The 16,271-nt window shown below is 37.8% G+C and overlaps 1 protein-coding gene across 1 annotated transcript; it reads right to left on the reverse strand.

Annotated features, from left to right (window-relative positions):
* Positions 1 to 2,210: 2,210 nt before the first annotated feature.
* LOC133713101 (uncharacterized) lies at positions 2,211 to 4,383 on the reverse strand. The gene is made up of 2 exons (XM_062139223.1): positions 2,370 to 4,383; positions 2,211 to 2,277 (listed from the first exon to the last, which is right to left on the reverse strand). Exon 1 carries the CDS (start codon positions 3,996 to 3,998, stop codon positions 2,430 to 2,432), a length of 1,569 nt encoding a protein of 522 aa, XP_061995207.1. The 5' UTR covers positions 3,999 to 4,383; the 3' UTR covers positions 2,211 to 2,277; positions 2,370 to 2,429.
* Positions 4,384 to 16,271: the final 11,888 nt, after the last annotated feature.

The following is a 16,271-nucleotide window of genomic DNA, read 5'->3' on the forward strand; positions in this document are numbered from 1 at the left end:
CAAGATGGAAGGCGGGAAGTCCCACGTCATCACGGTCAAGATGGCCATCATCTGAGGCTTCGATCCCCCCAAGGAGATGAACCCAATCCAAACATGAAGTGCACTGTCGAATCCAATCGCTGTTGCCACCAAGGAGGGGAGGAGAAAGAGTAACGCTGCCATCCTTCCATATCCAAGGTACAGGACCACTATGTAGTCGAGAAACATCTCTATCAAGAGTCAGTGAGTTTTCAGCGCCGCCGCCAGTCAACACAAGTGACGACCTTAGAGTTGCACTCCAGAGAGAAAGAGCCTTGTTTTTTGTTTGGTTCGCGGAAAGGAAATCAATTCCTTAATAAATCCGATGGGAAAGGAAAACAAACTTCCCACTAATTTTCCTTTCTGCTGTTTGGAAACGTTAGGAAAGTGAGAAGAAAATATATATTTGTTTCCATTCTAGTGTTTGGTTTGTGTAAGGAAATGAAACAAAATCATACTAATATTCCATTTTTATCCTCATATATAATTACACAAATCTCATAAACTTTTTAAATAAAATGATCAATAATAATTTTCAACAAGGTTATAAATGTACTTATACTATTTATACTATTATTAAGAGTCTTGTTTTGTTAGCCAAAATCAAAGATTTTGACAGATTTAACCCTCAAAGATTAAAAAACTTTGATATTAAATTAAATCACAAGGGTAAATATGACAATTATAAAATGAATTTTCCTTACAAAAATTAAAAAGAAATTATCCCACAACCCTCACTTTTCTCTCCTACTATTTTCTCTTTGCACTAACTGTTTTATTTCATTTATTTTTTTAAATTTCTTTAAAAAAAGAAGTATTACATATGCAGGAGCATGTATGAAGAAGGCTAGTGTAATTAATGCGGGGAGAGTGGATGAGAAAATGATTCATTTGAACTTTTGAAGGATGAGAGAATTCACTTTTCCCCACATTTTTCTTTTTTAAAGGAAAAAAAAAGAAAGGAAAATTGTTTCTTATGGACACCAAACATAGGAAATGAATAAATTTTATTTCCTAAGCCATGAATTTCACGAACCAAATGAGGCCTTACGGGATAAAGAAGCCGAAAACAAAATCTAAAATTCTTGAAACCCATCTCACTCTCCAGGAGCAAGAGAAAGGAACAAACCCCTTTTGGAATACAAGCCAAAATTGAAGAAATCAACAACAAAATCAATAGAAATAAGCTCACTGAAACCAAATCTAATTAAAAAAAAAAAAAGCAATCGGAGTAAATGATAATGAAAAGGAAAGGAGAAGAAGGAGGAGGAGGTACATGAGGGAGATTGACAAAGAGGGTGAAGGCGTCGCCGGGGAGAGAGAGGTTGGTGTCGTCGGCGGAGGTCTGGTCGAAGTCATAGGGTAATTTGAGTGTGTGTGTGTGAGAGAGAGAGAGAGAGAGAGAGAGAGAGAGAGAGAGAGAGAGAGAGAGAGAGAGAGAGAGAGAGAGAGAGAGAGAGAGAGAGAGAGAGAGAGAGAGTTGAGTGACAGTAAACGTAATTTCATAATTCTTCAAAAATTATAATTGACATTTAATCTTTAAACGGTGAGTGAGGGTTCTACTTTGTTGGTGAGGTAAGTGAAAATGTTTTGGGTAAAATTAGTTTTATGAGTCAAGGCCCCCCCTTTTTTTTTTTTTTCACCTCTCTACTGATGAAAAACAAAAAGTTATTACTTGATTTCAGTCATGAAGACAGAACAAAAAAAACCGGGTGGAATCTATTCCAAATTTTCTTGATTTCAGTCTTTCTATTGGATTTGCTACTGGGGTAGATTTCAGTTTTGTATACAAGAGGTTATTCTCTAGCCTAATAGTGAAAGCTTGTTTGCATGTGGAGAACTGATGAAGTAGTCACTTTATTCTGTGGAACGCTCAAGGTTGCAAGCTGGTTTAGGTGATTGATGTTCTGTTTTGGTTTACTCTTATTTACTAGAAGCTTAGAATAGTAGTAGAGGAAAAAGAAAAAGAAAGTGAATGTAACATGGAGAAAAATAAACGTGGACAATCACGCAGGATGTGTTATCGACTTGCTGCTCAGCAAAAAGTGAAGAGAGTAAATATAGAAGTAGATAAGCTTTAAACAAGTTCTACCTTGATCGATCAGAGATGTCAACTTTTTAAATTTGACTGTTTGCAAAAGGGTAAAATGGGATTTAAAATTGTACAAAAAGAAAACCTCTCAAACAAGTCTTAAGCATCAGCTATACATTCTATCAAATCAACTGTCTATACCTTCAATCAAAGGCATCAGTCTATACCTCTGTTTGTAGTACATCATCTGAGTCTATATATCTGTTCATACATCCACCTAAACATCAGCTATACATTCTATCAAATCAACTGTCTATACCTCTGTTTTGTAGTACATCATCTGAGTCTATATATCTGTTCATCTGTTCATACATCACCTTCAATTCCATCTTAAGCTTCCATATCCACAATTTGAAATATAACCAAATGAAATTCCAACTAGAATGGTGCTTACTGGTATCCAGAAAGTCGCAAAAACCTTTCCAGCAAAAGAATTAAAGTGCAGATCTCCAAAACCAACTGATGAGACTGTAACCACTGACAAGTAAAAGGACTCCAGCCAGTCCATTCCTTCCAAATACTTGCAGCCAAAGAGACCTACAACGATGCATAGGGTGACTACTAACACAGCGAACCAAACTTTGTATTTTGCCCTGGACCTTTCAGTTATTAGTTGACCTGAAGATCGACGACTCATGTATCCAAAAAAAAGGTTGCCAAAGGCATTGGCTAAGCAGTTAAACACGGCACTTAATCGCCCAGCGACAATTCCAACACCAAAAAGTATCCAAAAGCAAGTCAACAGTCTGGCACGGGTAGATTTGGGATACATATCGCCGTATCCTGTGGAAGACATTATGACCATGCTGAAATAAAATGGGTCGGCGTTGGAATCATTTTTAGGTCCAATTATTTCTCCTGAGCCCTTCAAGAAAAAGCACGGTAGTGAGCTAACAAGGAAAAATACGACCAGCGATATCAATCCCTGGCAGAAATAAGGACTTGATTTGGTGAGGAAGTCTGCAGTATCTGGTGCAAAAGGTTCAACAGCCGGAGGAAGCCCTCCCTCCTCAAACCAGATTGAATGTTGACCATACCCATACACTGAATGCACACTAGCATTGAATGGAATTGATTGCCCTTTCTCACAAAGCCATGCGTAAGTGGAATGGACAGGCACATCTCCACCGCTCAACCTCACAAGGATCATTCTCGGTATCCTCCTAGCACCACCTGCCACTCTGATCCTTGGTATCCTCCTACCCCCACCTACCACTCCTCCTTCTGCTTCTTTAATGTCCAGAACTAGTTGATGGTGAAAATCATTATCACCCTGTGCACCAATATTATAATTCTGCTGCTGCCTCAGAATAAGATTGTAGAGCTGCTGCCTCAATCCTTGACCGTTGCCCTGCCAGAAGTTCATAAAATTGTGAAATGGAGTTATGATCCCTCCTACAGAAAGCAATGAATAAGCGCGTTCCAAGTTCCCAGCTCCAAGATTCGGCCTTGGGATTATGTTAGGTACTATAACCCAACCTACCACACCTTCTTCAATATGGATAACAACATGATCTGCCCCACTATTTTCAATTTGCTGCTGCCTCTGATGATGAACACCGCCACTAAAAATAACCATATCCTGAACAGGTGCACCATTATTAACCTTCTGATCAATACAACCCCCATCTTCTCGAACAGCATTCCTGTGAGGCATCACCTCTGGTTCCTTGATTCCGATTCGAACCTCATTGTTATATGCTCTCCCTTCAGTTGAGCCCAACTGGTCAGTTTCATTCTCAGCCGGATTAGACCCACTTTTGTTAAACAGTTTCCTTGACGAGCCACTTTTGTTAAGCAGTTTCTTTAACCAAGGAACTTTCTTCACCCCAGGAGCACCTGAAACTTGTTGTTTTTTTCTGGCCCAGGAATTTGTATCACCTGTCATTTGGTACCACAAACCTGGAAGGAAAGTAGCAGACAAGTCAAAGCCAAGAAATGAAATCTATCCACAGACTGTACTACCATGAAAACTATAATCAGGGCCAAGCATAACCCGATTTCAAGACAAGAATTAAGGTCTCTTTTTCTCAGCTGAAGCTGAACGTGAAGAAGCTCACAGGTCTATTTCCTTGCCTTCCAAGAATGAAATTATAGCACATGATGATAGTTTCAGAGGGTTTGCTCCTGCACCGACTCTTGTTACAAATGCCAAATGTGATTCTAATGCTTTGATGCCTACAACTAGTGTTTCTTCTTCTATTGGACACACTGAACAGTCCATGTGTAATTCAAGGTATAAGATGAGGGATGTTCCTCCTCCTGTGTCTAATAGAATCTGCTATGCCACTGCATCTGTTCCTACAATGAATTCTACATATGCTGCAAATACTGTTATACAAGATGCAAGTTCTATGCGCAACAATGATGCCATATTCAAACAATGGTTTGTACAACCAGATGAAGATGCTGGATATGCTTACAATAGTGGTCGAATTCAGTACAATGAAGCATTCAATTGTGGTGCAAAACAGGGATTTGTACCAACCCAGGTTACCAGATATAACACATTCATAAACACTAAAAGACACAATCTTTAACACAGAACATGCATTTGATTACAGAATTTGGTTAAATTTCAATAAAAAATCATAGATTCAGTCACTTAATCATACCAGCACTTTGTAAAAACTTGGCGCCCAAAACCATTTAAATGTAGTAGCCCAGAAAACTTGATTCAACTAGTAGAATAAACATGAAAAAGCAGTAATCTATAACATGGTTTTCAATTTGGGCATCAAGGTTAGTAAACCCTAAACCCATACAAGCATCAATCAAGAATTGAAACCCAGATAATTCGCCGAAAACGAGTACTATAAGTATAAAGTATCAATCAACCACGAAATGCGAAAAAACAAACACACCAGACAAAATGTGGAGAAAGATTAGAACTTGCAGAGAACCAAGATTACCCGATTGAACTTACAGACAGAATCGACGAGTACTACCCTCAGTGACTGAAAAATCGAACGTCCTAGCTTCTCAAGATTACCGGATTTCCTCTTCTATATAGTGCTCCAATAGACGTGAATTTCAGAGAAAACCATCTTCCGAAAACCGAGAACAAGTAGCGTTCTTGAAACAGAGCAACAAGAAAAACCCAGAATTAACAGAAATGAAGAGTCATTAAGAAGGGAATGGTAGAGGCCGGGGAGTCTTTTCAGCGCGCAGCAGTGCAAGTTAAACATAGTAGCACGTGACGTTTTTTTTTTTCCCTTTCTTTTTTAATAAAAACAAGAAAAGAAAAGAAAAAAAAAAACTTAGCTTATCCCACGCTTACGTATGCCAGTAAGAATCGAACACATCACTGTTTCAATGTTGGAAGGAGTCGTTGTCTTGTTGGAAGTACAAGACGGTGTTACATAACGACAGTGCCTGCTAGAACAGTTGCAGTGGGTATAGATTAAAATTTCAAGAAAATATTTACCATCTAAAAAATGTGACATGATGGTAAGTTATAATTTCAAGTTGAAATTTTCAACTTGTAAACAATTCTCACCAACAGTGGTGGCGCGTGGGACCCACGTGCCGCTAGCCAACCCCCGAACCGGGTATCAACACCCATGCCAAAATCTTCCCCTCAACAAGCCCATCAACTTTCACAACTACAACAAAGTCCAGAATTACCTTAATTGGCCGAAATTTAGCCTAAAAGGAAAGAGGCCGAAATTCAAACCCTAGAAATTTCAAATCTTTGATTCTTCCTCCGCACTTCAAATTGGATCAAGAGACTTGGAAGGGTACAAGTACGCCTCAAGAGCTTCAAAACAGGACCGGTTTTGTCGCTGGAGGTGGCTGGAATCTGGAGAAATTGTTAGCGATCGAAAAAGCAGCTCGGCTCGGTTTTTGCTTCATTTCTCCCTCCTCCGGCCAAATCGCCGTAACCCACCACCACAGACTTGTAGAGGAGGAGGAGGCGGTCCAAACGGGACCAGTGGCGAGTCGTCAGGTGGCTGGACAAAGAAGAATTGCCAGAAAAACGAAAAGGGGTCGGAGAGAGAGAGAGAGAGAGAGAGAGAGAGAATGATGCGGGGTAGGTTTCCGAAAATGGAAGCCTACCACAGTAACTTCTCATTTTTATAGAAAGTTATCATGAACAGTAACTTATAAATTTTAGGTCATAACTACTCCATACGAACTCCTATTTAAGCGTGCCACGTGTCTACGAACTCGGTTTAACGTACTCTACGACTTCTGTGAAGAAAATTTTCTTAAATAACAAACGAAACAAAAAGTCAATTTTTAGGGCCCCTAAAAGTACCTAAATGAAAATAAAAGTGAGAGAAATTGTCGTTTACCATCCAAATGACTGGTAAACTGGTAAATTGAAGTCCGGTACGTAACATTCGACCAACTTCAAAATTCAGGATCTCATAGAAAGCTTGACATTCACGGACTGAGGCTTCCCCAAAAAAGAAAACTATCGTATGCAAATAGCAGATGATGGATATAGTAGGTGCAATAGGGGCCATAGTTAAACCTTTGATGGTTCCATTCTGGACAAAAGAAGAGATCAATGCTGATAACCCTTTTGCACACAAAATGAACAAGTATGGAGACAAGGGGTCTCCTTGCCGTATATCCCTGGTAGGAAAAATAAATCCTGTAGGTGAGCCATTGATCAAAAGTTCAAAACAGACTAACTAACTGATTTTACCGTTGCTAACACAATAGCAAACCAACTACGGCAGAAACCTAATCTGAGTAGAAGAGCTTCCAAGTACTGCCATTCCAACCGGTCATAAGCTTTGGAAATGTCAAGTTTCAAAGAGAAAAAGCCCTCAGCCTGCCTACGAAGCTTCTTTATAAAATGAGCTATTTCCGTGGCTATCAAGGTATTATCAGAGACAAGTCGACCCAGAACAAAAACACTTTGTAACGGGGAGATGATGTGGGGAAGAACTGTCTTGAGTCTGTTGGACAGAACTTTTGAAGCAATCTAATACACAACATTACACAATGCAATTGGCCTCAGATCAGACGGTAGCTTTGGTTCTTTTATCTTCGAAATTAGAGTAAGGTGAGTAAAATTAGACTCTTGAGAAATATGGCCAGTACTGAGTACTTCCCTGACTGCAAAACAGACATCATTTTCCATTACTTCCAAAATTTCGTAAAGAAACATGCAGACATACCATCTGGACCCGGAGATTTAGATGGATGCATTTGAAATAGTGCCTTATTGATTTCAGCATCAGAGTATGGAGCTATGAGGTCAGAGTTCATCCCTTCTGAAACTCTAGGTTGTAGACAATTAATCAAGGATAGTATTGAGAACTGTAGGATCAGAGTTGTTAGCTCGGAAAATTGTCTCATAATAGTGGGCTAAGATCTCAGAGACTTCCTCAAGTTTAGAAGTCCACTGCCCTGACTCATTTGTGAGGCCTTTAATCCGATTCCTATATCTACGATTCCAAGCTCTTTTATGGAAAGAAGCTGTGTTTCGGTTCCCTTCTTTTAACCACTGAACCCTAGAGCGTTGTCTCCACTCTCCAGTATGTTACGTTTGCAGTAAGCAACTCATTCAACTTGAACTGCAGAGCCTTTTGTTCTTCAAAGTGTCCAGTTTTAAAGCTTTTCTTCATCAACTCTTCCAATTTAACTTGGATCAATTTCATCTCACTTTGTCGCTGTTGGAAAACTCTAGAGTTCCAACATAAAAAAAGTTGTCCAGTATGTTTGATCAACCTGCCAACCTATAACATTGGCTCTCCTGAAGTAGGGAGCATCCAGCCTTGTTCCACAATGTTGACACAATCAGGGTGATTGAGCCATATTTCTTCGAAATGAAACTGCCTAGGGTTTCGTTGCAAAATCGTCGGTTTAGGGTTGACCTCAATTAGAATAAGGCAGTGATTAGATTGACTAAAGAGGGAGATTGATAACTCTGGAGAAAGAGTATAGCTCCCTCCACTGGACTATTTGGCAAGCCCGGTCAAGTCTCTCCTTGGTAAAGCGATTAGACCATGTGAAACAAGATCGGAAGAGCCCCATATCGATCAAATCACAATAAACAAGTGCCTGCCTGAATCTGTGCATTTGGGCTACACTACGAGGTGGACCGCTTGACTTATCGGCATGGCATAAAACCTCATTGAAATCCCCAACAACCAACCAAGGGAGATGAATTTGAGAAGCTAACAATCGAAGAAGATCCCAGGTGATGGTACAATTTGCTGTAGTAGCCACTCCATGTATTGATTATTTTAGTTGACACTGCATGTTGTGGGGGAAAGAGGTTCTGTTATTAATATACATAATGTTGGCTCTGTGGCCTTTTGTTTTGTTTGTTCTGATTGTCTTATGTTTGCTCTTTCTGTGTGTTCTTGCATAACTCAAAATGATGAATTGTTTTTGTGAGCGAAAATCTCATCATTGCTATGCATTTTGTGGAGCAAGCATCACACTAGAACAGACTTGCAATCAGAAAGGAAATTCTCATATTGCGTTGTGCATGCTGACGTTGGTATGATTGATTATTGGCTTGCAGAAGCGCACATCGAGATTCTGTTCCATTACCCTTTAGTGTAGGGTGGTTTTTTTTTTTTTTTTTTTTTGGCTTATTGTTGTTTTTCTTGCGTTGCTCTGCTATGGTAGAATTGTTGAATATTGATGAGTTTATTCAATTTTAGTTTTGCTTCTATTGTTTATTTTTTATAGCAATGTGAATATGTAACAAAATGACGGAAGAACAATATGTAAATGATTTTGTACAGAGTACCAAGATGTGAGAGTTTATATGAATTATTTTGTTGTTTAACCAAGATATGATTGTTTTGTTTGTTGTTTCTGTCCCCTATTTTCTCTTATTTGCTTTTTAACCAATTTGTGATTATTTTGTTTGTCCTTTCTATCTCTGCCTATGAGTTTCTTGGGTGTGTAGTTGGTTTTGAAATGCAATGAACAGTTTAAATGAACCCAATGAGTTGTTGGTTTTGTCATCTCTGTTATGGTGGAAATGTGAAAGTTTATGTTCTACTTTGCATATCTTATTGGGTCGTGGTTATCTTCTATATATGTTTTTGGCATAATGTAGTATCAGAAATAGTTTTTGTAGATTCCAGTTCTGTCTTTGTGGTGTATTGCAAATGGCAGACACTGCATCGAAAAAAGTTGCATTCTGAAGAAAATTTCCAATAGGGAAAATTTCGCAAACAGTACACCAAGTAAAGGCCATTAATAATTCTTATACATAAAGTTCCAAACCAAACATTTCGGTACACGAAATCTGAAACTCGACCCACTATCAGTACATGACGTCAATTTTGACACCAAAATGTCCATTATGCCCTCAGTTCTTTTTTTTTGTTAATAAATTTTTTTTTCTGTTATTTTTTTTTCCTTCGTTTTTTCTGTTATTTTTTTTGTGTCATTTTTTTTCCTTCGTTTTTATCTCTTTCTTCTTCCTCACCTCCACGTTCACTCCCTCGCTTCCAACGCCGCCCTTGCCCTCCAATTGGTGAGATTTATGGTCCTACAGCTTATATTTGTAACTCAGCCAATATTTAGTCATGTGAAAAGAAAGAAAGAGATAAAAACGAAGGAAGAAAAAAAAATAACGGAAAAAACAAAGGAAAAAAAATATATTAAAAAAAAAAAAAAGAACTGAGGGCATAATGGACATTTTGGTGTCAAAAATTGACGTCGTGTACTGATAGTGAGTCGAGTTTCAGATTTCGTGTACCGAAATGTTTCGTTTGAAACTTTATGTATAAGAATTATTAGTGGCATTTACTTGGTGTACTGTTTGCGAAATTTTCCCTTTCTAATATTATGTTATGCATGCGCATATGGGAGTTATGGTTTGTTGACTTGCTGTGCTGCTACCCCTCTTTGAGACAAAAATTTGGTTGCAGACTCTATGCTTTTTTGTTTTTTGCCATCTTTAGTAGCCATTGACTCTGGGTTTGAATTCCACGGGTTCCTACTTATAGTGCTAGGTATGTGTGTGTTTTGATTAAGTTTAATTTTGTTTAAATTTAAAATAATTTATGAATCTATTTGGTGGGTTTTTTTTGGGGCTGCTGATAATGAGGCCGTTATTTACAAAATATTTTCGATCGGCCAAAATTTGCGGTTGTGGGTCTATTAAAAGGATACTTGTTACGTCCTGAACCTAAACTTACTAGTTTACTTTTCATTGGACAATAAACGACAATTACTTTCGCTTTTTACCTTGTTTTAATACTTTTGGTTGATCAAAAAGTTAACTTTTTGTTCGGGTAAGTTTTTGAGAGAATTTTCTCATGAAAGTCGTAGAGGATGTTAAACCGAGTCCGTAGACATGTGGTATGCTGAAATCGGAGTTCGTATGCGAAAGTTATAGCCGAAAAACAAACCACCAGGGTAAATTTTCCTCTCTCTCCCCCCCCCCCCCCACGTCGGCCTCCTTCACTCTTTCCTTCGATTCATTACCGTCCGGCCACCAATCGACATGCCACCGGTCATGTTGGAAGCGTCTCTTCCTCCTCCACAAGCCCATAGCTGTGTGATTTGGATGGAGAAGAGAGAATTTGAGTAGGGAACGTCACTGTAGCAAATGGGGGTTTTCACCGATTTCTTCCAATTTCGGCCACCATCTGCAAAACCCAGTTATTTTGGAAAACCCATTCTTCATAGATGAATCCCTCCAAGTTTCATAACCCAATTTGAGGTGTGGAAGAAGAATCGGTGATTTGAATTTTTCACTGTTCATTTTGGTGTTCTTCGGGTTTTGCTTCAATTCCGGCCAACCAAGGTATTTTCTGACTTTGTCGTAGTTGAGAAAGTTGTTTGGATTGTTGAGATGCACTTGCTGGTAAAATTTGGTGATCTGATTTGAACTGGCCCCACGCGCTGCCCTGTGGATGGTGCGTGGAAGGCGCATAGGGTGGAGATAAATTTCTGTTTTTGGCTAGTAAATCATGTATGAGTTGTAGGTTTTGTAAATGGGATTATTGTGGAAATTGGTGAAGTTTAGATTAAATCCGATGATGATTGGAGTCTTTGGGCATAAGGGCGGTGTTAAGATTCGATTTGTATTTAACGTAAATGTAATTCCAGTCTGTACTTGGTTATTTACGAGTGTTACTTTGTACAGGACGAGAGGAGGCCCCATTTGAGGAGGATTCCGACCGACAACAAGACTAGTCTTTTATTGTGAGTGGACACTTTCTTTAAAATATATGCATGCAAGAATTCTTTTCATAAATGATGGTTTTATTTTATTCGAGATTACGACTTGGTTTTCGAATTATGGAATCTATTTTTGGTTTATTGACATTGGCTCATGGATCTTGTTTTTAAGAAGTCTTGAGAATTTCTCATTCGTTTTATTATTATGAACTTTCCGATGAATCTTTCGAGTTGTGGACCTTATTGAATTTCTTTGCTTATTTGTTATTGACTCGAGAATATTTTGGCGTGTCGTGGGACACACCATCGATTTATTGATTTTTCTATCATGAGAATTTATCCGAGTGCGGTTGGGAACCGTACTCGTCCTTTCTATTTTTGAGAGTTGGGGAAGCTTTACTGATTTGGTTTTCTCATGTTTTCCTATGCCGTACTTAGGGTGATTATTTATTATGCTAGCATGTAGTCCGCCTTTGTGGTGACGTGATGGTGACTTGGTTTCTAAGAAACATCTTTATGGGAGGATTCTTAGGAACATAACCAATATATATAGAAGTGTTGGTCCCTGCTCTCTCTGTTACAAAGCATTAAGTCCTGCCCCATAGAAAGGAGCTTGAATCCAGAGTTGAGGAGAAGATCAACTTGTGTTTGTCATCAAGATCGTTTAGTGCATCTACTATGGCTCCTAACACAGAAGAAGATTAGTCTCTAAACTTATATTTTGGTTCATATGGTCTTGATTAATATTCAGTGTGTTTATGTTCTTGTGAATTGATCTTGGTCTTGATTTGATTTGCTCATTCAGTTTAACAAATGGTATCAGAGCATTAGGTTTTCACAAACATAAATCAATTTTTGGAAGAACCAAAATTTTATTTTCAGCAAAAACTTATAAAACTTGTTCTAAACCTTGCTAAAGAAAAAAAGGCCACGAGTGGGCCAGTTTTTGAAAAAATCTTTTCGGCCCAAAACCCGCAGGCGCTGACCCAGACCCAATCCCATTTAAAACCCTACTGCAGATGACCGTTATACTCTAACGGTCATATTCGTTTCGGGGATTAGGGTTTTTGGTCCGAGATTGAAAGCGCAGGGGACGTTAATGTCCTCTATGGAATTCAAGACACCAAATTCTGCGGATTAAGAAGCCGAACTGATTGATTGTTGTATTTGATTGAAAATCATGCTTCCGTGATAAAGTTTTGCAGCAAATTAAGAATATACAAGGTTAGAATTTCTGGAAATTTTTGGGTTTTAAAATTTTGGAATATTTTGATCATCGTGATGAGCAAGAACAATAGAGGCATTCCCGGCGTGCACCTAGGCTAGAGTAGATGGTGACCGGATGAAACTTAATTTTCAGAATTTGTTTTTGTGATATGATGGTTTTCAGAATGAACATGTTTGAATATATTGATGTTTTGATATGTTTGTTTTACATGTTGTGAAGTTTCTGTAATTAATCATGATCTGTGATGGTATGATATGACATGTTATTAAGTTAATCTCCCTATACATGCTTATTGTGTTAAAATTGCAGATTGAATAAAAATTTCGACTGACAGTAAATTGTCTTTAAGAAAGAAATTTTTGATCAAAACTTTTTCATGGTCTGAGAATTTAAAGAATTAAGGAGATATGTTGCACAAAGCAATTGTCTATCTATCGGTTGAAATTCATTGAGTTGTTAAAGGACCTGAAATTTGTGCTTTCTTTTAAACTGTGCATATATATTGTCTTCCAAAGAAGTGTGAATTGTATGGTTTAACTTGATAAGTAGCATTATGCATAATTTTTGGATTCAGCTTGGGATTCTAAAGACTTTTCTTCTGTCATAAAGATGTTGATTGCTTTTAGAATAAATTGAATTCACTGCTTGTGGCATAATGGTTGAGAAAATTTTGGATATCATGTTTTCTGCTATAAAAGTGATGCTTGATATTAACTGCAGAATTGGGGCTAAAAATTGCATTATTTTCTTTTGGTATTGTTTTGTTTTGTTAGATGGTTTGTTTTCTGCTTGTGTGTTTACCTGAACTGCTTTAGAATTAACACATGTATGCAGAACATCTTTTTGACAAAAATTTGTTTTGAGAACTGTTGAAAACTAAAACTTATTTTTTCTTTGTTTTGCTCCCTAGGAATCACCTACATGAATTTGAACAATATACAGATGCTTACTGGATCAAACTTTAAGGCCTGGAAGAGTGGTGTAGAGTTCTACCTAATGATGCATGACAACATGGATTTGTGTTTTACTGATATAGAGCCTTTTGGAGTAGATGCAAATAGCTCATCTGATGACAAGAAATATTATCGAGACTGGCATAGATCCAATTATAGGGCTAAGAATGTAATGAGAACTACCATGTCTGATACTGTGAGGGGTAGTATTGAAGAGCCTGTTTTGGCAGTTGATTATATGGAAGCAATAGCTGAAAAATTCAAGGAAAGCAATAAGGCTGAGGCAGCTAGACTTTCCAAGGAGATGAATGAGTTGAAGTATACTGGTAGTGGAGGTGTTAGGCAGCATATCTTGAAGCTCACTGAGCTGAACACTAGGCTCAAGGATTTAGATCTGGGAGTCAAGGATGACCAACTTGTCCACAATGCCATAGATTCTCTACCACCTAGCTTCAATACCTTGAGAACTAGCTACAATGCACAGAAGGAGAGCTGGACCTTGAATGAGCTGATAGCTATTTGCGTGGATGAGGAGAGTAGAATGAAGAAAGAGAAGCAGCCCTCCACCTCTGTCAATTTAGTTGAAAAGCCAAAGAAACAGAACAAATTCAAGCCTAAGAAAACTATAGCTAAACCATTAGGAAATACTGCAGCAGCTAAAGTCAACAAGCCATTTAAGTTCAAGTGCTATTTTTGTAAGAAAGTAGGACACATGAAGAAGGACTGTACAGGATTTAAGGCATGGCTTGTGAAAAAGGGTAAGATTGATTTATTTGATCATTTAGAAACTTTTTCATTAGAAGTTAATTTTGTTAACATTGAACCTCATTCTTATTGGTTAGATAGTGGCAGTCCCTTACACATTACGAACTCTTTGCAGGGATTCATAGGGATGAGGAAGCCAAGAAGTGATGAAGCTAACATCTGCGTAGGGAATGGAATGAGGGTTGCAGTCAAGGCAGTAGGATCTTTGAGACTAGATTTGGGATTAGGAAATTTTCTGGTTTTAGATAGTGTTTATTATAATCCCTCAATTAAGAGGAATTTGCTTTCAGTTAGTCTTTTGGTTAAGAGTGGATGTAATTTTTACATTGGTTCTAATGGAATCAAAAATTTCAAGGATTCTCTTGATTTCCTGTCTAAAGATTATTCTATTTTTGGTTCTGGTGTTATTGTGAATGATTATTTAAGATTGAATTGTTCATTAAGTCAACAAGAAACTTTACTTGTTGAAAATAACAATAACACATGCATCAAGTACAAATACCATTACTGGTGTAAAAAGAATTCTGCATAATGAAAAATCTGCATACTTGTGGCACAGGAGACTTGGTCACATATCAAAAGATAGATTGAAAGTACTTGTGAAAAATTAAACACTTCCAGAATTAAACTTTGATGATCTTGAAAATTGTATTGAATGTTATAAAGGGAAAATGACAAATTTAAGAAAGAAAAATGCTAACAAAAGCAAGAAACTGTTGGAATTAATCCATACAGATATATGTGGACCATTTAGACATAAGACAATATGTGGAAATATTTACTTCATTACCTTTATAGATGATTTTTCCAGGTATAGCTACATTTACTTACTGTCAGAAAAATCACAATCACTTGAGGCTTTTAAAATTTTCAAAACTGAGGTTGAACATCAATTGGATTTGAAAATTAAGGTTGTGAGGTCTGATAGGGGGGGGGGAGAGTTTTATGGCAAATATACTGAGCAAGGACAACAAAAGGGTCCTTTTGCATTATATCTGCAAAGTGTAGGCATAAAGGCTCAGTATACAACACCATATAATCCCCAACAAAATGGGGTAGCCGAGAGGAAAAATAGAACTCTATTAAATATGGTAAGAAGTATGATGTGTACTTCTGGATTGCCTAAGATGTTTTGGGGAGAAGCTTTAAGAACTGCAAATTACCTTTGCAACAGATCCCCGAGCAAAGCTGTAGATAAAACACCATTTGAATTATGGTGTGGTAGGCTACCAAGTTTACACCATTGTCATGTCTGGGGATGTAAAGCTGAAGCAAGGATTTATAATCCAAATTTAGGAAAGTTTGATCCAAAGTCTGTAACTTGTCATTTTATTGGCTACTGTGAAAAGTCTAAAGGCTATAAACTTTATTCACCTCATCATTCACCTAGAGTTTTTGAAACTCATCACGTTAAATTTTTAGGTGAAAGTGTCTGCAATACAAACTTTGAAGACTTGTCCTCAGATTTTGAAGAAATTGTAGAAAATGTGGATGATATAGCAGTAATGCCAAGCATTCAAAATAATTTGTTAAACTCAGGATTGGCTCAAAGTCAAAATCTAGTTGAAGGTCAAAATGCTGTAGATGAAAATTTAGAGGCCAATGATTTTGATTCTAAAATGGCTGAATTTGACTTAGGACAGGAGCAAGAGCAAGTGACTCAACCTGAACCTCAACCTCAACCACAACCTCAACCTCAACCTCAAACTGAGCCACAACAAAACCAAGTTGTGGTACCAAGAAGGTCACAGAGAGTAAGGAAACCAAGGTTTGGAGGGGAGGATGATATTTATGAAGTTTATTTAAATGAAGTAGAATCTGCATTATCTGATGACAATGATCCCGCTAGTTTTAAACAAGCAACTGGAAGTAATGATTCTGATGCTTGGACTCAAGCTATGATTGCAGAGCTTGATTCAATGTATAAAAATGGTGTATGGGAGCTTGTAAAGCCAAAAGAAAATCACAAGCCTATTGGCTGCAAGTGGGTTTTTAAAACCAAAAGAGATGTCAGTGGAAACATAGAGAGACATAAAGCTAGACTAGTTGCTAAGGGTTTCACACAGAAGGAAGGGATAGATTTTACAGAAACTTTCTCACC

The sequence above is a fragment of the Rosa rugosa genome, chromosome 5 (genome assembly GCF_958449725.1).
Source record: "Rosa rugosa chromosome 5, drRosRugo1.1, whole genome shotgun sequence".
NCBI classification, from domain to species: domain Eukaryota; kingdom Viridiplantae; phylum Streptophyta; class Magnoliopsida; order Rosales; family Rosaceae; genus Rosa; species Rosa rugosa.

Excerpts from the sequence above, each read along its gene's own strand:
- LOC133713101 (XM_062139223.1), bottom strand. The coding sequence starts at position 3,998 with ATGACAGGTGATACAAATTCCTGGGCCAGAAAAAAACAACAAGTTTCA.